Source organism: Prunus dulcis, chromosome 4 (assembly GCF_902201215.1).
Source record: "Prunus dulcis chromosome 4, ALMONDv2, whole genome shotgun sequence".
Classification (NCBI taxonomy): domain Eukaryota; kingdom Viridiplantae; phylum Streptophyta; class Magnoliopsida; order Rosales; family Rosaceae; genus Prunus; species Prunus dulcis.
This window is the reverse complement of record NC_047653.1, coordinates 20,228,314-20,248,272: the sequence shown is the minus strand read 5'-3', so window position 1 is coordinate 20,248,272 and position 19,959 is coordinate 20,228,314. Positions and strand designations below refer to the sequence as shown.

Here is a 19,959-nt window from a genome sequence, read left to right as displayed (position 1 = left end):
AACTGTTTATTCTCTTTAAAGCTTGTTGCTGGTTGGGATATTAAACTGTGAATGTTGAGCATGTTGAAATTTGGGGAAATGTTCAATTTACAGGGATGACTCTGCGAAAATTTTTGGTAGAAAGTCTCGGTCTTTAGTAAGTGGGCCCAGCATCGGGGTGATGTCGGGAATTAAGACGGGACTCGTCCCTGGTTTCGAGGAATCCAGGGCGGGTCCTGTGAATCTTCAGTGAGTTTTTCAATCTCGGTAAGTTTTTCTCTCTTTTTTTTTTAAATTCAATTTCCAAATTTAATTGTTGTTCTTAAATTTTTATGATTTAGGGTTTGGGAAAAAACTTTTGGGGATTGTTATATATGTTTTATTTTTGTAACTTGAATTATTAATTAGCATTTTTTTTTATAGTATTTTTTTTTTATATATGTTTTATCGTGTCACATTTTTTCTACAGCAGCTGCGCTCCCATCTACATCCAACCACAAACCACCGGCGACGACGACCACGCCTCCTCCTCTCCGGCGGCGACGACCAATCCTCCTCCTCTCTCTCTCTCTCTCCCTCTCCCTCTCCTCCTTGCTCGCTCTCTCGCTCTCCCCCTTTCTCACTGTCTCGCTCACCCCCACACCCCACAGGTAAACACTGTTGTAGTATTTTTTTTGATTTCTTATTTCTCTGTTCTATTCTTGGCTGTTATTTGATATATTTTCATTGGGTTTTTATTTTTCTGGATATTTTAGGTAAAATAGAATTGGAAAGCTGTTAAATTTCTTCTGGGTGTTGCTGTTGTTTGATTTTGCTGTTTTCCGTTCTGGTTGAGGTAAGTTTCTTTTACTCTCTCTCTGTCTTTCTCTTTCTCTCCGCCTTTAGTTTTGAAATTAAACTGCCATCTCCCAGAGGCTTAGCCGCCAAAACCAAACGACCACGTCACTCTTCCTCTCTAGCAACAAGAGCTGCTAGGTTCAGAGCTCAAAATCGCAACCTCTTTTGAATTTTCATCTTGGGAGAACTATTTTTTGTTTCGTATTAAATTTCTGATTGCTAATTTTCTCGTACGTAATTTGTTTTATTATTAATTGTTACTTTATTAAATCGTTTCTAGAGCTAAAGCGAGTGGAAGAGTGTTCTGATGGAGGCACTTTTAGGGTTTAAGGAAGAATCAACAGATTATGACCAACTTGTGATATCAAAGCCGTCGTCATCAGCATCCTACAGCTACAAATTAGTGCCGTGGTTGAGCTGGGACGAGTGGCTTTTCGTTGACGAATCTCTCTTTTCGATTTCACCTGAATCTGTGGCCTCCGCTTTCAGAAGAGTAAGAGAACCGCAACTTTATATACTCTTTTTGCTTAGCCCGGAAGCAAATATTTTGTTTTAGCATTATATCAGAAATTCCATGTGGATGCTGTTCTGTTTATTTCTCCTTCTCGAAAAAAAAAAAAAAAAAAAAACTCTTTTGGCTGGCTCGCCATGAAATTCTTAGCATGTTGTTGAATATGATTGAATCTTTTTTATTTGCTCCTATAATTTTGTAAATAATGGAGGAAGTTAATTTTTTAGTGGGTTCTGCTTTAAATTGAATTTTCTGGTGGTTTCTGGAAACGGTATTTATGTCTTTCATCTCTGACTTGTTGTTTAAAGATATCAGCATGGAGAAGCAGAGGTTGTCTTCCTGTTGTAATTGAAGTTACGGCATCGATTATTGAAATTCATCAAAAAGATCCTCACTTTAGGTACCTTTTACTACCAAATTCTCTGAGCATTTTTTGATCAACTTCTTATATCTTTCTTTTTTTTTCATCCCCGGGGAGGGGCAGGGGCAGGGGGATACTTAATGCCAAATGTTATTTGCTTTGTGGTTTCTGTTTGTACTTTTATCTCATTTATCGCTTTAAATTCCAACCAAAAATAATGTATTTGTCCTACTTTGGTAACAACTTCATGTATGTGTTTCGTGAATTATAGAAAGGACCAGTCAAATGATGCTTTGGATAATTGCAGAGCAGATCAATCAAGTGATGCTTCACTTTCAGATGAAATGCTGGCCATGTTATATTGTATGGCAATCATGAGGTGTGGTTCCTTTAATGTTTTGGTTCTTAAATCTCTCCGTTCTTTTATCTAGTCCTTATCATATGGTGATGTATGGATGAATGTGATTAGTAGTACTACCATTGTATCCAGAGTGCAATAATTTGTAGAAAAAGGTCCTTGATCAACTATAATGCTCAGTCAAAACACAAACACAAACACAAACACAACACACACACACACACACACACACACACACACACACACACACACTCACACACACTCTCTCTCTCTCTCTCTCTCTCTCTCTCTCTCTCTCTCTCTTCGTGGTAGTTTGGAGTGGGTTTGAATGGCTGATCAAGAGGTAGACTACTTGTAAGATGCATAGGCTAGTTGCATGGTGTGCTGTATTTCGTGACGTTTACCGGTTCACCATATGCCTTGTATCTTCACCAATATTGAAATTTTGTTTTGATTGACTAAAATTTTGTAGGCCTTAAAGAGCTCCAGCAAGATATTAGGGATGCAGTATGGATGTATATGTTCTTATTATTGGTCATTTGGAAGAAAATCCTTGAGCATCCAAAATTCTTGTCAGGAATTTTTCTTGATATATGCATTCAGTGCTTATCTTCAATATAAGATTTCCTTTAAAATGGGTTCTTCTAACATGCAGGATTTTTGTTATAAGTTCTATATCCTGTCACATTCCTGATATTTGTAATATATCAAGATAGTTTATTTGTGGATTGCCTCCTTTCAGGGTTTCACATGATTAGGCACAGAACATAGAAATTAACTATTTGCAATTCATTGGCCATACGAGAATTGTCCTTCATATATATATATATATATATATATACATATATATATATATATATTTCACTCAATATTGTAGGGGATAATGCTTAACTCACATTTGTTTTTGCCTCCTGTTTATTTGTGTCACATGTTGTTACATGCTATCTTTTTCTAAAGGCTTGTGAATGGTGTTGTTGAGAAGACACGGAAGAAAACAGAGGTTTCAATTGCTGTGGCTGCTGATGCAATTGGCATTCCACGTACACTGATTGATATTCGTCATGGTGAGCAACCCACTTTTAATTTGCACATTTATCATTGGTTCTTTGATTAAAATTTTTGTAGTCTAGACTACCAGCCATGCCCATTCGACCAAAGCATACTCTTTGATGTAATCTTTTGAATGATACCCTTTTGATCTTTGATTTCTTTTCTTCTTCTTTTTTCACTTGGTTATTGCTTTGATTTTTAGAGGGATCTCACCGTGAACTTCCCGCACTGGAGGTTGTTCGTAGTGCTTCAGTTAAGGTATGCAGCATGCTTGGTAATTCAAATTTTGTTCCTTCAGATTCTTCTAAAGCTTACTCTTTACGATTAGATTTTATGTCCAACACATCTAGTTTATTTTAATAAGTGTCCTACTAAAATTTCATTTGTGTTTGGATTAACTGCTTGTGGGTGCTGCACAGAATGGTTGTTTTGTTGATAAGATTTCTGAGTTCTATTACAAATTGTTACAACTGGCTTTGTTTTTCCTTTCGACTGCAAGAAACAGTTTACAGAAGATATCATGTATTCACTTATTTAACTTGTGGAAAATTCTAAACTATATGACCTAGTTTTATAATGTAATAATAGGGTATTATTATAAACAATTTATCAGTTTTTGGAAAATATTACCAAGTTATTTTTTAGGAGAAAAGTGGCCCTTTACACTTATCTTAATCCTTTATGGTTTGGAACATGGATAACTACTATGAAACTTGTCAGTGTATGAAATTTTAGATTGAACATTGCTCCACAACTGAAAGTTCATTTATTTCTCTCTATTGTTGTGCTGCACAAACATGCATTTACCAATTATATTTGGAAACAAAGAATCAATTTAAATTTGGGACGTTAAACTATATCCATGGTTGGTGTTTTTAGGCCCTTGATTGGTTGAAGTACTACTACTGGGAGCCTCAGAAGAAGGCAATTCCATTTCATGGTAATGAGACTGCTGACATCAGAACTGAGATAAGGTCGAAATTCCATGAATTGGCTTTCTGCTTAAGAGTTAAGAACACTCCTCCGTCAGTTTCTTCAAAAGTCAAGGAAAAACGTGGTATGAAAAACTTATTTCTTCGAATTATGTTGATTATAGTGCATAAAATCTTTGATCCATAGGTTGTAATATTTCCAATGATTTTATACGCCCTTGCACCTATGACATATAGAACCTTTCATGTTAATTTCAGCCAGATTTTGTAGGGATTGTACTGTGTCATGTGTCTTAATCCAACAATGAAATATATGCTTTGACACTCTTTCTTTTGTCAAGGAATAATCTAGGACTGTTTATTCGGAGTTATTTTCTGCAGATGGAAAAGCACAGTATATGAATGCCCTTAGAATTAGGAAGCTATAATTTTCTAAATTCTTAAATTTACGTTTAGAGTTTGTCTTTTTTCGCTACCTTTCGGAGAATATTCTTTTTTTTTTTTTTTTAATGAATTCGGAAATAGAAATTATCATGCTATGTATTTCGGTCAGCAAACAATCTCGCAAACACATGGGAGAGTCAAAATTAAGAAAAAGGCATTTACACAGCTAAGCTACGGTACAGAACTAATTGTCTACATGTATCATGCACACAATGTATACTTCAGACATATGGATATATTTCATATGTCAGGTTTTAGATTTGGTTACATATTTTATTTGAGTAACCACGTGTCTTGCCACTGGATTTTTAATTTTTTAATTTTTTATTTCTATATATGAAAGTAACCACGTGTCATGCCACTGGATTAGCATTTACTGGGCTCTTGCTCCAGTGAGCATAAGTGATGTGCGCGGCAAGCCATGTAGGCTGTCGTGCATGGAGAAATTCTGTAAAAGTAGGAGTTTTGTTTTAGTTGTATAGTTTACAATGAACATTTATTATTGCATAATGCTTTTCATTGTTTCAAATTTCTATCTGTATATAGGTGGCAGAAGTAGTAAATGGCTTTGTGGGCGTAATAAGTTTTTCTCACTAATGGCTGGCAAGATCCATTCATCAAAATCTAGACGTAAGATTTATCCCTAATTTTAGTAATTTAGTGGACTTAGGAGGTGGTAATGTGTTTTTGTTGTACATTAACATTTTGTTTGGTTATAGAGGAATGTTTGGTTAGAGAGAGAGAGAGAGAGAGAGAGAGAGAGAGAGAGAGAGAGAGAGTCTAGATTTCTTTATATTAAACAAAATCTGACTGTAGTTCGGAAGTAATAAGGAAAGTTTGGTCAAATCGTTGGATTGACAGCAAATCAGGTCTTGTACTGGTTGTTGGATTAGCTGAAAAGCATAAATCCTAACTCCACATACCCATATAAATCTAAACCTGGTTGTCATTATATGTTAAAGTAGTCACAAATGCAACTATTGAGTTATAAACAATGTAAGTTTGGTTTGGGTTTTCCCATTTGTAATCTCAACAATGTAACCCCAAAACCGAACCGTCCCAGAACTCAACTTTACCAGAGATTTTCTGTCCCTAACCTGTTCAAAAACATTTCCAAACCCGACATTCAAGGGTGGAGTAGGTTTGGTCCTGCCAAAATCTGCCTGTTTGTTGGCCATAGAAAAACGGTGTTTCTTCTTATTATTATTATTATTATTTTAAATACTTCAAATATGGACATGTAGTCTATCCCAATTAGTGTCGGTATAAAGGTTTCATTGTTTTTTAAGTCAACTGGATAATGGTGTTGATCGAAGATATGTCTTATATTGTTAAAACAATTGGTAATCCTCAATGTAGTGAAATGTGGAATTGTATAGGTACTAGTGATGGAACAGAGTACATATTGAGAATATTTTATAGTTTCAAAAAATAGAATCATGTATCTAGTTCTTTTCCCCTCTTTCTTTTTTAAGTTGTGGATGACGTAATGCCATATTTAAAACTTAGTTTCATGTTCCCTCTTGGCTATCTTTTCTGTAATTAGTCATGTCAAGAATTGTGAAGTACTTAGCATATCACATTAATGAGCTAAGAATTGGGATCCTTTCCTTTGACTTCTGAATGTAGAGGACCTAGTCTTTCACTGTTACTGCCAATCATAATTAGAATGTTTGAAAGCATGATTAAAGAAAGTCACCTTATCTTAAAGTATGCGCAGAGCCGTCTAAATCATGATTGGATGCCCAGTACTAAAGAACAGCAGTCGACATTTGAAAGAAAAATGGGGACGAGCTCAATCTGTGCTCTAATGTTTGAAGGATATGTCTTTTAATAATTTCATGTCATATTGGTATGATGGTATCAGTTTCAGAGAAAGTCGCTGTTTTTTTTTTTTTTTTGTAGTATATATTGACAGCCATCTTAAGCATGATTGGATGTCCATTTGAAAGCAAATAGAGAGGATCTCAATCTGTCAGCTAACTTTTGAAGGATGTCTTTAAATTCTTGGATGTTTTATATGTTGATTGAGGTACTTTCTTCTCAGGTTCCAAGAAAGACCTTACCAAGATATTGAAAAGTCTTGTAGGGTTGTATGCTTCCTTCTCCTCAGAAGTTGTTTCTGTACTGTTGGAGATCTTGTTGAATGCTATAAGTATCTCAGATTCCTCGAAGCTTCCAGTAAACACCCAAAAAGGCCCGAGCCTACATATTTCATTGAATGAGTGGAAGCTTGTGATAACAAAATTTTCAAATAAGGAACCAGAGTTACTTCTGGCTCTCCTGAATGCAGCTCTTGATATGATTGAGACTCAGGAAGCAGTGCTATTTGAGACAGGTAATCAAATGACCTGATTTTGCTATGTATTAGAGCATCTACAATCATGCTTTCTATTTTTAAGTTAAAATTCAGCTAAAAACACAGAAAAGTTATTTTAGGCACTTTCTATAAAATTTGAACTCCAATCATACTCCCTAGTTTAGGGAGTCATAAATATTTTAGTTATTTTTTAATTCAATATGAATGGTCAATCTCTAAAAAATTATATATATATATATATATATATATAGTTAACATTAATTAAAAGTTTAAACTATGCATAAAACAAAGAAACATTAAACTATAGAGAGCTACTAGGAGTCCTTTCTCTTTCCTCAAATTTAGGAGCTCCTAGAGGTCTCCATATTTTAGGAGGTGGATATGGAGCATGGTTGGAGTTGTATTTTTCCAATTCATCCCTAAAATTTGTCTAAGGAGGTGGTTTAGGGAGCCCATTGTGAATGCTCTTAGTTGCTCCGTATTTAGATATATACTGGTAAACTTACGGTGAGTGTGCATGAAATCTAATTATATTTACTTGGTTTCAACTGGACTGATTTTTAATACTGGACATGGGTCAGTGATCGTAGTTGCTGCTTTTGTGAATTTGTTTAGGAGGGGTTCGCACATCATCAGACCATAGGGCAGAGATACTCCAAGTTGAACACCTCTCTTCTCTGTTTAAGTGGCTAGTTGGGAATTTTGAAGGATTAAAGCCTCATCTTGAAAAAGATTCTGCACCTGAGATCAAAGTTTCTTCAGGAGAAAAAACGATATCGAAGGCAATTCTGATGGAACTCCTACGTAAATGCCTTGTTCTATCAGCTTCTGCTAATAACCAGCTCATGGATTCTGCCGTCCATCTTGCACAACTGACTGGGGACAACTACCTATTGGGAAAACTGAACAAACTCTCTTCATTAGTTTCATCAAATTTGGATGTTACTGAAGAAGATAATTCTCTTAAACATTCAACTAATGTATTTAAGAACGAAGACGAATCTATAAGTGAAGCATCAGAGAAGCTAGAGATGATTAAACAGCGCAAAATGAAGAGCAAAGTAGTGAAGAGAACAGATGGTGATGCCGGAAATACTAACAGATGGGTTCTGGCAAAATCATGGAATCCGTGTCCAATTGGAATGTTGCCTCGAGCTGTTGGGTCTTCTGGTTGCCTTCCCGTTCTGGACTTCGATACTGTCCCAGAAAAGGTTTCTCAGTTACTAGGAAGAAAAGAGAACTGGGAATTGAACCAGTGTAGTGGCAAGAGAGAAGCTAGTTCCGATATACAGCTACTAGATAACCGATGTGTTAAGAAGTTGAGGGAAACAGAGGATGGCTGTGTATCAGATAGTGAGCATGTTTTATCCACAGAAGATGTCAGTGGTCATCTCATGATAGGCGGGGTCTGGAAGAAAGTTGGGGAAGAAGAGCTACTTGCCATCAAGTCTGCTGTAAGGATTTGGCCACACACAAAAAAGCCTGCTGTAAAAATTGAGCCACACACAAAAAAAAGCCTGCTGTAAGGATATTAATTTAGTCACTGATTTATTCAAAGCTAGGGTAGGTCTAATTTTGGAAGCTTTTGTTAGCATCTATGCAGTTTTGATTTATAGTGGTGATAAATTAGCGACCGAAGCAGTTTTGATTTATATTTTGTAGTGCACTATGTGATTATCTGGGTTATAAAAGTTGTAACCAGAGTAAAATTAGCTGGCGGGTTCTTCTATTTTAGCACTCCACCAAAGATTATTTTTATTTTTATGTATTTTTCTTCTTTTTTTATAAACTGACCATGGTTTATTTTCACTAAGCCACTGGTTCATTATGTTATTCAATTTTGTGTTCAATGATTTGATACCATTTTTCGGTCTTATTATTAATCAGGAAAAAACTTGACTCCTTAAAATTGAGGAGCAGAACTCTTTACAGCCAATGTGGAAAAAACAAGAAGAAAAAAATGCACCCCACAAAATATTGTGAGCTAAGAAGACAATAAAAAAGACCAAGATTCAATCACACAACAAAGAATCAAAGGTAGGCATGACATACCTGCATCACCAGTCCATCTTCACCGTACTACCAAATCTATGGCACTTCAATCATGCGGTAAAAGAAGGTACTGCAGGGGCGACCTGAGAACACATCGAGCACAATACACTAGCAATGCAGCACATTGTGTTAATGTGAGGGTGCACGCATGTGATCCCATGTCGCTCCTGTTGAACCCCTCTACCTCTCTAGCATCAGCATAATACCTAGCCACACAACTTGGTTCTAGTTTTACTGCCACAACTTGGTATCCATGTCTTGCATGTGAACATATATATAGAACAACTCAATTGAGTACTTCACTCCATTGTACTACATAAATGGTACGAATAGAAAATTAGAATTTCTAGTACAAATCTTCTTTACTTAACCATATGTTTTTCTTTAGAAGAAACTATGTATGACATAAATTGTACTACAATGTGGTACAGCTTGATTTTTTTTCAAAGCTGCTTTGTACTCTTCAATTGCTAGTCTGTCGTACAGTAGCTTTCTCTAATTGGAAGTTTCGCGGTACAATACTTTGCACCTATTCTTCAAAATGCAATGAAGCCTTGGAGAATGACTTTTTTTTTTTTTTTTTTTTTTAGCCAAAGCGATATTCTGAATTATTCTGACTATAGGAGGAGGATCGAATTTGAATAAAACCATACGTACACACTACCTTAACCAACTGGCTTAGGCCATCTCTAAGTGAGGGTTATATCTTCAAATATAGCCCAAATCCTCAAAACTCATCTCCAAAAGTGGGCTACACAAACCGCTAAAAAAAAAAGGTAGGTTACATAAAGGGCCAATTCATAAAATGAGGGCCACATGTGGCCCTTTTGTTGGTTCGGGCTAAATAATTGGATGAGGCCCAACTGACATCACCTAGTTGTTAGGTGACGTCAACTAGCTATTTTTTTTTAATCCGAAAAAATGATTTTTTTATTTAAAAAAAATTCTATAAAATTCTTAACTTTTTTGGTATAAATACCTACCACATTCTTACATAATTTCTCACATCTTCATCATTTTACATATTATCCTTCCTCAATTTCATTCTTTTACATAATTTCTCACAATCTCTTCATTCTTTTACAAATTATCCTTCACATTTCAATTAATTTTTAAGTTTTTTAATAACAAAAAAATATCTAATCATAAATTTATATGGCTAATGACATTCCGACACGTGGATATCAAAAATCATATCCCAGAATATTTTATCTTCTAAAATGTATTTTAAATAGAATATAAATAGTAGTTTAATTAAATTAAATAATAAATTTACATAATATACTAAAAATTATTAAAATTTTAAATTTAGCCTTTTGTTACTGGAGACAATTAAAATATAACCTGAACTGACACTATTTCTTATAAAATCAGTTTTTAGGGAGCTGAATATAGCACAGAGTTAAATTTAGCCCAAGATATAGCTATATTTTAACCCTCCCCACCTAGAGCCCTGATTGTTGTGTTTCTTCACTCGTACAATCTCTATTGCTTTAAACCAAAATATAAAATAAAAATGAAAAAACTAATAACCCAAGATAAAACAATGTAGAAACCAACATGTGGGAAAATTCCTTGGGGTGACATTGTTAAGAATTCTTTTTCCAAGTGACAAAATTGCACGTAGACAACCATTCTCTCTCTCTTCCTCTCTTGCGGTACGAACAAATAGCTTCGGTGCTTTTGTTATTTATTTGCTGGTTAGAATTTGCGAGTTCTGTAATCTCATTTGTTCTCCTAGAAATTAAATTTGGGTTTGAGAAGTAAGTGATTGAATTTAGACTGTAGGTTTTGGGTTTAAGCTAAAAGAAGCGATTTTATCTGTTACCCTTTGATTATTTCTTCTTCTCTCCGTCTCCAAATAGAAGCGACTGTGGAGTTCTTGTATGTGTTGCCGCTTATAAATTTTTATTTGGGAAAGTTATGTATGCAAATGAAAATGGTCCTGTTTTTCAAATTCATTTGCTTTTGTATTTGGGAAAATTGTGTATGCCATGAACTGATGCTTGGAACAAATTCATTTGCTTTTGTATTTCATAGGGTGGCTGTGGCAAAATGGGGGAAGGGGGAAATGCAGTTCAAGATTCAGCAGTCCAAACGACATCTTTGGAGAACATTGAGGCCTTGCTGGAGGTAACCCAACTCCCTTTTCCAAAAGTTAATACTCTTTTCTAAAGTACCCTCTTGTATTGAACGAAAGGATTCAACATATGTGATATATTGTGTTTTGTACAATGAGATGTTTATTGAAATTCATATCCTGCTTTCATGAAAGAAATTGTAGTTGGAGATGATCTTTTTGTGTTTGGCAGGCTGCTAGATATGATGACATGGATGACACTGTAAGCTTAGCATCTGCTGGTGTTTCTCTCAATTCTAAGGATTCTCAGGGCCGAACAGGTTATAATTTTCGTTGTTTTATAAATTCATCCCCGTTTTACAGTTTTTTTATATAAATTTGACATGTGCTAAAAGTGGTAGATATTTTTCTTGTGGCTCATGGTTTTCTCCTCTCTTATTAAAATGTGAATTTTTTTATTACTTGTTAAGGAATTCATTGGGATTATTAAAGCAATTATAGATTATGCATGAGATGACACTTTGTTGTACCAAGTTGTTCTCTCATCATGCGGAGGTTTTATTTGTCTGCTGCTTTCCTGTGCATAATCACTTGTGAATTTGTTGAAACTTGGACAGCATCTCCTCAACCTCTTATAGTAGTTGGTCTTAATAACGTAGATACCAGGACAACCAGAGCAATAATTTTTCATGAATTTGCTTATTGAAAATCTGAAGGGTATTTATTTGGTTGTCAAATTTGAAATTCAGTAGATAAGGTTCACTTGTATGTGGTCTCAGAGGTTGATGGTATTGATATTTGATCTGTGAAGCTTGTGAACGTAAGTAGAGAGGTTGAGGAGATGCAAGGGTGATTTTGGAAGGATAGAGATCTGAAAACCTAATTCTTCTTGGAAGTGAGGAATTAGGTTTTCATTTCCTTGAGAAATAGTTAGGCATTAGGATAATGCATTGAAGCTGTTAGTTATTTCATTAATCAGTTTAATATTGACAAATCATTTTGACCTCCTTAAAGTGTTTAAATCAGCATACCTTGTATTGCACCAAATTACGATAGCATCCCATTTCCAAACTATTTTCAACGATTACTAAATCATGCCGTTAGTAGTAACGGGAAGGTCAGTCAAATGGGGTGACATACATTTGAGGATGGTGAGGATTGGATTTGTGGGAGAGGGTTCATTCCTGGGCATCTCTTTGGGGCATCGGTGTAATCAGAGTTTAAGGAGTATCTTCAGTTTTTTTTTTTTTGTTTTTTTTTTAATCCAGATTGGAATGCTATTGTTTCTTATAGCCCTTTGTTGATTTCTTGGGTAAATTTTGGAGTGTCTTCAGTGTAGGTAGATGTTGGTCTTGGGTTTCTTTTTCTCCTTTAGAGTGTCGACAAGATGTCCTCTGTATTGTGTAAATTTCTTTTAATAAAGTCTTGTCCCTTTACTCTCTCTCTCTCTCTCTCTCTCTCTCTCTCTCTCTCTCTCCCTCTCCCTCAAAATTTCAAAAGACAAGACATATGTAACAAGGTAATGAGTATGACTACTGTAAGGCCTCTTGAACAATTGATTCCAGATTCTGAGGACAACTCATAAAGGTGGAGATTTTCTCTTCAGAGTATTTGGATGGGAGAGTTTGATTGGGTTTGGGGTGAAGATGTTGTTTTGATTGTTCAATCCTATCCTTTTTAGACAGAAAAAATCCTTCCTATCTTTAAAATTTAATCATTTTGAAATTCCTTGTGACTTTAAGATTTCCTTATTATCCCTATTGTAGAGCTAATGCATTTCAAATGGACTATTGAAGAGAATTTAAACTTTAGTGTTTTTGATCCCACGAAAGGTTTAGTCAATATTGTTGATATGAAGGAACAGAATCCTGTGTTGGTTGCTTGGATGGGCAACACGTTTGGATGCTGCTTTGCAAGGTTTCACTAAAATACACCTGGAATATCAACCTCGGGGGTTCTAGTGAAATGATGCTTCTTCGCATGGTTTTGCTTGAAAATATCGTGTTTTAGTTAAATATCATGTGAAATTCTAATCGCAAAGGGATAGATCCAGCTAGAATAGAAGAGGCGGCATTGTAAGGCAACTTGCTGGTGCAATGCCGCATTTGGCATATGATGTGGCCTTCAGTTGCCTCTTCTTTATTTATCTTTACAGATCCCAGCACGTTTGGTTCCTCATCATTTCTTCCCTTGTTTCATCGGCATATTCAGTTTTAGTTTTTTTTGGAAGAGTGGCATACTTTTGGGTTCAGCTGAGATTTTATAAATTGGGGGTTAAACCTGAACATTTGTTTTTTGACATTTGGCAATAAAAGTAACTCGCAGTCCTAGATCAAGACTAGGTTTTAACTTTGTTACATATAAAACAAACTTAGCTTAAGGATCCCAATCCAACCAAAAAAAGGTCTGAGGCGTGATTATTAGTGATGCCGTCCCAATAAATGAGCCCTATGCAAAGTGCTGTATGAATGGGATGGGAAAAAAATGCTAAAAAGAAGGGGAGAAGGATTGCATCCAAGCAAACCACCCCGACCCTCACCCCGCGTCCCCAACCCCTAACTGCTTAATTTCGCTTTCTAGCTCCCATTAATAATTAAATTTTAATTAATTAATTAATTTTTGAAATACTTTATGTATATATCATGGGTTGAGCTAGATTTGTAGCGTGTAACTGATACAATATTTTTTTCACCAAGTTACAGATTCTATTATTTCTTTGTTTCTAAATTGGTTGAAACACGTGACCAAAAACAAAATTTGTTCAAACACCCGACCATAATGAAACTTTATTCTTTGTCAGGAATTAATAGCATAACAGACTTCAGAAGTTGATGGTTAATGATTATGCATGGCTTGAATCAATGTTATTTATTCCCATATGTCATGCTGCTACGTTTATGGTTTAAGTGAGAAATTCTTATTTTTAAGGTTTATTTTTCGCCAATGATCTTCTCTTAGTTCTTGGTCAATGGTTTTTTCCCTCCAATTAAACCACAAACAATATGTAGGTATGATGTTCATACATAAGAGAAGATATTTAGTTATCTTATGCACACACAATCACATACCTATTGAAATGAGAGTTTCTTCTGAGTTGAATTTCAAGACTTAGATGGGGATATTGATGTTATGCATTTTTCTTAATTGTTATATTATACCAAGTGATAATGAAACTTTTATTCACGCTGAACAACTTTACAAGCTTGTGTAACTGTGTTTGACCGGGGTACTGTGACATTTGATTGCAGCACTACATATGGCTTCTGCTAATGGACATCTTGACATTGTGGAGTATCTTATCAGTAGAGGAGTGGTGAGGTCTTTTAAGTCAATATCTAACATTCTTTTTCTCCTTTTCAAAAAAAATAATATAAGTCTTTTAGTTCTCTCAAAAAAGATTGTAAAGGAAATCTGTAAGTATCAATCTCATGTTAGAATATAAAGTCAATAGATTTAGGATCGATAAAAGGATTTATCAATTGGGTTTTGGTCCCTACTGTAGAGCTAATGCATTTCAAATCGGTTTTGGATGTGGAGCTTAGATGAATGTCGGATTGGAAGTTAGTGGGAGGAAAGAAAATTGAGGGGTTTGAAGGGAAGGTTGTGCGAGGAATTTTACAGAAGCTAAGTGCTGTTCAGAGAGTACCCAAACACTCACAGAGAAGGAGAGAAGAAAAAAGTGATTTTCTCACAAGCTATGGCCACCGCCACAATAGCTTGGGGACGCTGGAGTGATGAGCACAATGGCTTTGGAAGGGAAAGTACTTTTTTTTTTAATTAAAACTTTTCTTTAGTTGTTATTAATTAGTTAGTGGTGAATTTAAATGTATTTAATATATAAGTTAACTATGGGGTTAGACTATAGGATACATTGCTATGGTGATGATGCAACACCTTGGGTTAAAGTTGTGAACAAAAATTATCTCTATTGTTAGATTGTTAGGCAGATGACTCATTGGTTGATTGTAAGGGTAGTACGTTGAAATACCAACTAGTTTTCTTCCATATAAAAACTCGCATCTTATAAATGGAGCAACTACCTTAACTGGTATGAAGCACTTTAATGTCTTTTACTCAACAAAAAGGCTTATCAGTTAAGGTTATGATTGTTCTTTGTTTTTTGTTTTTTGTTTTTAAGCGTAAATTTTATTTATGTTATTTGCATTGTGATATCTGGCAAAAGATTGCTTGCATGTTCCCTGTTCTCGACTTGTGATATGTTATTATGATAAATTATAATAATTTTGTGCTTCTTTGCGTAAGGATCTTAATGCTACAAATGAGGAGATGAATACACCTCTACATTGGGCTTGCCTGAATGGACATGTTGAGGTGAATATTTTGTTTGTTTTGGCGCAGTGATATTAACTCATTCTACTTTTTGTCTAACGTTTTTGCTTTTGCAGGTGGTTAGGAAATTGATCTTTGCAGGAGCTAATCTTAGTGTACTAAACAGGTACGCATTCGAACATGTTAACTAAAGCCTGACTTTCCTTAACATATAAGATTTGCACACCTTTTATTATAAGAATGATTGTAGCACTGGTTGTCTTCAGCTATGAGAGGACTCCAATTGATGAAGCTGTGACCAGGGGAAAGATGGATGTTCTTGATGCCATTAATGCAGCAGCTGCCCAAGTAGAGCTGACTGGTGTCAGCGTGTCCTAATGTATTGAGTACCTAACAAAAAGTGGGAGCCATGATAAAATTTATAGATGTTATCTTCTTGTAGATTGCAAAGTTTAGATATGAAACTTTTGGTAATAGCTATAGAGGATTGCAACTGTTTGCTAAACTAGCGTGATGCTAATCAATCTCCATATCTCAAATTTTAATGTGCAGCGCTTCAGTGATGTCAAAAAAGAAATGTTGTGTTGTCTATGCCATGGGAAATAATCTGCAGGAATATGTTTCGAACGCATATCTGGATCCCGTGGTTTGGTGTAAATTAGAAAATGTTAATGTTAACCAAAGTTGTTTTCAATTCTAAGGTTGGTGTAGCTTTATTTCTTGTGCATCTTTGCAAACTTACCAAGAGGAAACAATATAAGCAGGATTTGATGAGCTCTTATTGATGCTAGTGGGGGATAGAGAAAATGGTCCCCAAATTTCTCAGCCTTCCTAAAACCAGACAGATGATGGTGTTCAAGAGATTAAAGAGCTAATGAAATCACCAGATCTCAAGTAAAAACATAACATTCTTAAGAGCAGTTACGAATGCATCCGAGGTTTTAAAAAAACAAACATTCTTAGGTCAACTTCTTGCCGAGACATAGATCACCAGATCTTGAATGCATTTCTAATCCCCACAAATAGTGGAAACTGCAAATTCGGAAATGTGAGAGGAATCACTGATAATGTCTTTTTTCACATGAAAGTCAAAGCATCCATAATAGACCCCTTAAAATCATCTCTTTAGGCAAATTTTAGGGAGCAATTAGAAAAATACAACTCCAACCAAGCTCCCTAGCCACCTCCTAAAATAGAGAGACTTCTAGGAGCTTCTAGATCTGATGAGAGAAATGACTTCTAGTATCTCCTTATAATTTAATGCTCATTTATTTTAATAGTATTTTAACCATTTATTTAATGCAAGTATTTTTTGTTGTTGTTTTTGTGTCTATACTTTATTCAAAAATTGAATTAAAAAATATTAAAATCATTTATGACTCTTTAAATTAGGGAGTATGGTTGGAGTTGAAATTTTATAGAGAACTTTTAAAATAGCTTTAATATTTTTTGCTAAATTTTAATTAAAAAATAGAGAACATGATTGTTGATGCTTTAAGCTTCATGATGTACAATTAGAGTACAAGTTGAAAGAAAAAGGAAGCATCACCAAGGAGAATCATAATGTCTCATTGGACAATGGGAACAAAAGAAAAAGAGAAAAAGAAAAATCAAATGTCAATGGGTTTTGGTAATAAAAGAAAAGAAAACAAAAGGGTTGTTCATTAGAATGGTATGCCACTAAAAGATAGAGTATCAATACCATCAAAATGATCATAAAAAGGAAATTCAATATTAGTGCTCAAAACCTACTTTTCTATTGGACTTTCATTTTACTAAAATGGCAATGAACCAATCAACTTTTTCCTCTTTTCCTTGTGCTTTTTTTTTTTTTTTTTTTTGGTTTCTTTTTTCTCCTAGCTTTTCAGACTAGTAAGAAATATTTAAATATTTAAATGTTGTACCAAGCCTGGAATCCAGGAAAAAAGGTGTGTAGGATTCTTCATTCCAAAGATGAAAATTGTGAGGTGAAGCAACAAAAATTATATATATTCTTCTTTCCAATAGTGCATTGTATTGATGCTTTCCAAATTTTCATATAGAATGTTGCCATTTTCTTTTCCATAGTATTTCAAGGCAATCAAATATTCTTGAATATGAAACTTTTACCATAACTGGAAGCAATATGCCCACGCAAAATTAAGTGCTCTGAACCACTGCCACTCTCTTTAAAAGGAATAAAATGAAATTCAGTTAGCTCCTTTTTTTTGGCCAAGTTTAATTAGTTCTTTTTTTTTAATACAAACGATAGTCTAAATTACAAGTAGGGGCGGCCCTGATACGGTGCAAGTGACGCCATTGCATAGGGTTCCCGACATTTTTTTACTTTATATTTTATATATATATATATATTAATATTATAAAAATTATGTATATACTCCAGCATGCAGCGCAGTGAAACAAAAGTGTATTTGGTGGAGCTTGTTTTTAGTGCATATCCCTTGGTACAAAGCCCAAAGTTCGAGTCTTAGTTATATATCACACCCAAACCCAAAAAAAAAATTAAAATTAAAAATTAAAAAAAAATACTTTCTTCTACTTAAAAACAAAACCTAAATAAATAAATAAAAATTTATGCCTTCTTTCTCTTGAACTCTTATGTTTTTACCGAACATACTAATATTTAAATTTATCAATTGAAAACATTAAAAAAATTATGAATTTGATTTGTGATTGTTATTACATGCTAATTGATGACGAATTTTAGTTATAAAAAAAAAAATTTATTTTTTTTAGTATTTTCATATTAGATTATGCGAGGACTCGAGTTTAAGTTTGGCACAGGACCCTCAAAATCTCAAAACTGGCTTACAAAGGGTAGGTAGTTTCTCGCACACACTAGCACAGTGCCATGAAAGTTCGAATCTGAAATACTGGTTTGCAAATCAAGGTCATTTTCTACTGAATTAGACCATTGGTCAATTAGCTCCCTCCTGTTTAATGAAATTACATTAGTTTACATAGTTTTTCTCTATATTTCTAAAAGTTTGTCAACTTCAACTCATCATGACAAATTTGAAAATAATATTTAAAGGTATCCAATCAAAAACTGAATCTCAAACCTTCTTTGGTATCATTCAAAGGTCGATAAACCTATATTTCTTTTTTTCTTTTTTCTTTTTTTGTTTTTTTGTTACAATAAACTGACAATAGAAAGTCTAAAAATAAATATTATTTTCTTGGTGGTTGAAAATAAAGTATTATTTTCCTGTAAAATTTCACCATCCTCCCTTCTAGCTCAAGATTGCATATCTTCTTGTTGTAGAAAATAAAAGCTAGCTTTCCAAGACAAGGAAAAACAAAAACAAAAACAAAAACAAAAAATCTTTCAATGCTATCAAAAACGTCAAAATAATATTTAAGAGAACATCCTAAACCCTAATATGCATGAGTCATTACATGCATGGTTCAAATAAACCAAGGATCCATGTAGCTAGGTTTTATTCAGTATTTGGCTAACATGATACAGGTATGCGTTTTCAGATGTGTATATTGGAAGTTCAGTGGTATATAGTGATATGGCCTCTGAATCATCGGCAAACTTTAGTGAACTGCCATATTACACCAAATATCACTATAAGAAAACATTATTATTGCGCGTTACATCCGTGACACAAGATGATATGGATAAACCCCACTATTAGCAGTGCCTAATAGCACAATCAATACGAATAACCGCGATTGTTGGAGATTAGCCACCGATAGTGATTCTAGCCATCTTCTCCTAGGGAACACTAGGGCACACTAGAGCTACAAATGACAAATATTTACATACATGAAGCCACCACAAACCAGGAAGCGAGGATATGGGTAGGGTAGGTATAGTTGCGTTAGGTTCTAACATATATGAAGCCAAAAACAAAACCATGGGCAACCCAAAAAAATCCCTAATACCCAAAAACAAAAACCCCCTGGAAAAGCAAAAAGGGGGAAAGGAATAAGGATATTTTACTTGTAACCCAATCAAACATCTACTAACCAGCTTCTTAAGTGATCTAAAAGACAAAATGATTGGCAATAAATCATATCTGTAACTGCACATTGTGGAAATCTCATAGTTCTAGCCATGGAAAGACCTATATATCATCATAACCTTGTCAAAAACATATATATCCTCCAATCGAGAGCCAAATTGCAACATCAACTGCACAGATCTGAAGGATGAACAGCACCCAATTGGAGAAATATAGAATTCAGGAATTGCACATTCAAAATCAAAAGAAAGAAACACGCATCGACTAAGCTTTTTTATATTGAAAAATATAAATACACTACGATTAATCACTAGAAGGGTATTGCTGCTAGACTAGGGTGCCTTAATTAGTATCCAGAAAGCACTTCCTTTCTATACCAAATGAATCCAAACGCAAATTAAAATTATAATCTGTATCTAATGCAGTTTAAATATGTCGATGACATGCTTAACAAATCTAAATGAATTTTCCTACTGACAAAAAATGAGAAAGTGTTACAAGGATACTAATTATAAGCATTTAACAATCCGTTTTTTCGTCTGCAAAGAACTTAACAATTTCGACAAAGCGATTAGTCTCTCTGAGGTTCCAAGATGAATCTGTCTACTGGGAATTAAGCAGACTATCACAAACACTATTATCACATTACAGCTGACTTCACAATTTACATAGAAGAAACAATAAAAACAAGCAATTGAGCTATAAATGCATCAATATTTTTCTAAAAGAATACAAATTTAAGCGCAAGTTCCATATTCAGTTCCAACAGAT

The 19,959-nt window shown here is 34.5% G+C and overlaps 2 protein-coding genes and 1 long non-coding RNA gene across 7 annotated transcripts; 2 read left to right on the top strand and 1 right to left on the bottom strand.

Moving 5' to 3' along the window:
* The first annotated feature begins 447 nt into the window (after positions 1–447).
* LOC117624602 lies at positions 448–8,645 on the top strand. 4 transcript variants are annotated; one of them, XM_034355950.1, is made up of 11 exons: positions 448–629; positions 735–814; positions 1,097–1,309; positions 1,636–1,727; positions 1,960–2,067; positions 3,004–3,110; positions 3,299–3,354; positions 3,976–4,153; positions 5,019–5,102; positions 6,520–6,810; positions 7,408–8,645. In XM_034355950.1, the coding sequence occupies exons 3-11, from the start codon at positions 1,124–1,126 to the stop codon at positions 8,316–8,318; spliced, it is 2,013 nt and encodes a 670-aa protein (XP_034211841.1). In that variant the 5' UTR covers positions 448–629; positions 735–814; positions 1,097–1,123; the 3' UTR covers positions 8,319–8,645. The 4 variants fall into 4 exon arrangements, with proteins under 4 accessions (XP_034211841.1, XP_034211842.1, XP_034211838.1 ...); XM_034355951.1 differs by lacking the exon at positions 735–814 and having other exon boundaries at positions 1,996–2,067; XM_034355947.1 differs by lacking the exon at positions 735–814.
* Positions 6,274–9,073, bottom strand: LOC117624603. Its single transcript, XR_004585343.1, has 2 exons — positions 8,845–9,073; positions 6,274–8,277 (listed from the first exon to the last, which is right to left on the bottom strand). It is a non-coding gene; the product is annotated as an uncharacterized LOC117624603 (long non-coding RNA).
* A 1,275-nt stretch (positions 9,074–10,348) lies between these two features.
* On the top strand, positions 10,349–15,805 carry LOC117626339 (ankyrin repeat-containing protein P16F5.05c). 2 transcript variants are annotated; one of them, XM_034358007.1, is made up of 7 exons: positions 10,349–10,502; positions 10,885–10,977; positions 11,157–11,244; positions 14,173–14,237; positions 15,188–15,256; positions 15,331–15,380; positions 15,481–15,805. In XM_034358007.1, exons 2-7 carry the CDS (start codon positions 10,900–10,902, stop codon positions 15,590–15,592), a joined length of 462 nt encoding a protein of 153 aa, XP_034213898.1. In that variant the 5' UTR covers positions 10,349–10,502; positions 10,885–10,899; the 3' UTR covers positions 15,593–15,805. The 2 variants fall into 2 exon arrangements, with proteins under 2 accessions (XP_034213898.1, XP_034213899.1); XM_034358008.1 differs by having other exon boundaries at positions 10,401–10,728.
* The last annotated feature ends 4,154 nt before the right edge of the window (positions 15,806–19,959 follow it).

Excerpts from the sequence above, each read along its gene's own strand:
- LOC117624602 (XM_034355947.1), top strand. The coding sequence starts at position 1,124 with ATGGAGGCACTTTTAGGGTTTAAGGAAGAATCAACAGATTATGACCAA. Across the intron at positions 4,154-5,018 it reads AAAAGTCAAGGAAAAACGTG|GTGGCAGAAGTAGTAAATGG; the intron begins GTATGAAAAACT and ends ATCTGTATATAG. Across the intron at positions 6,811-7,407 it reads AGCAGTGCTATTTGAGACAG|GAGGGGTTCGCACATCATCA; the intron begins GTAATCAAATGA and ends GAATTTGTTTAG.
- LOC117626339 (XM_034358007.1), top strand. The coding sequence starts at position 10,900 with ATGGGGGAAGGGGGAAATGCAGTTCAAGATTCAGCAGTCCAAACGACA. Across the intron at positions 10,978-11,156 it reads ACATTGAGGCCTTGCTGGAG|GCTGCTAGATATGATGACAT; the intron begins GTAACCCAACTC and ends TGTGTTTGGCAG. Across the intron at positions 15,381-15,480 it reads AATCTTAGTGTACTAAACAG|CTATGAGAGGACTCCAATTG; the intron begins GTACGCATTCGA and ends GGTTGTCTTCAG.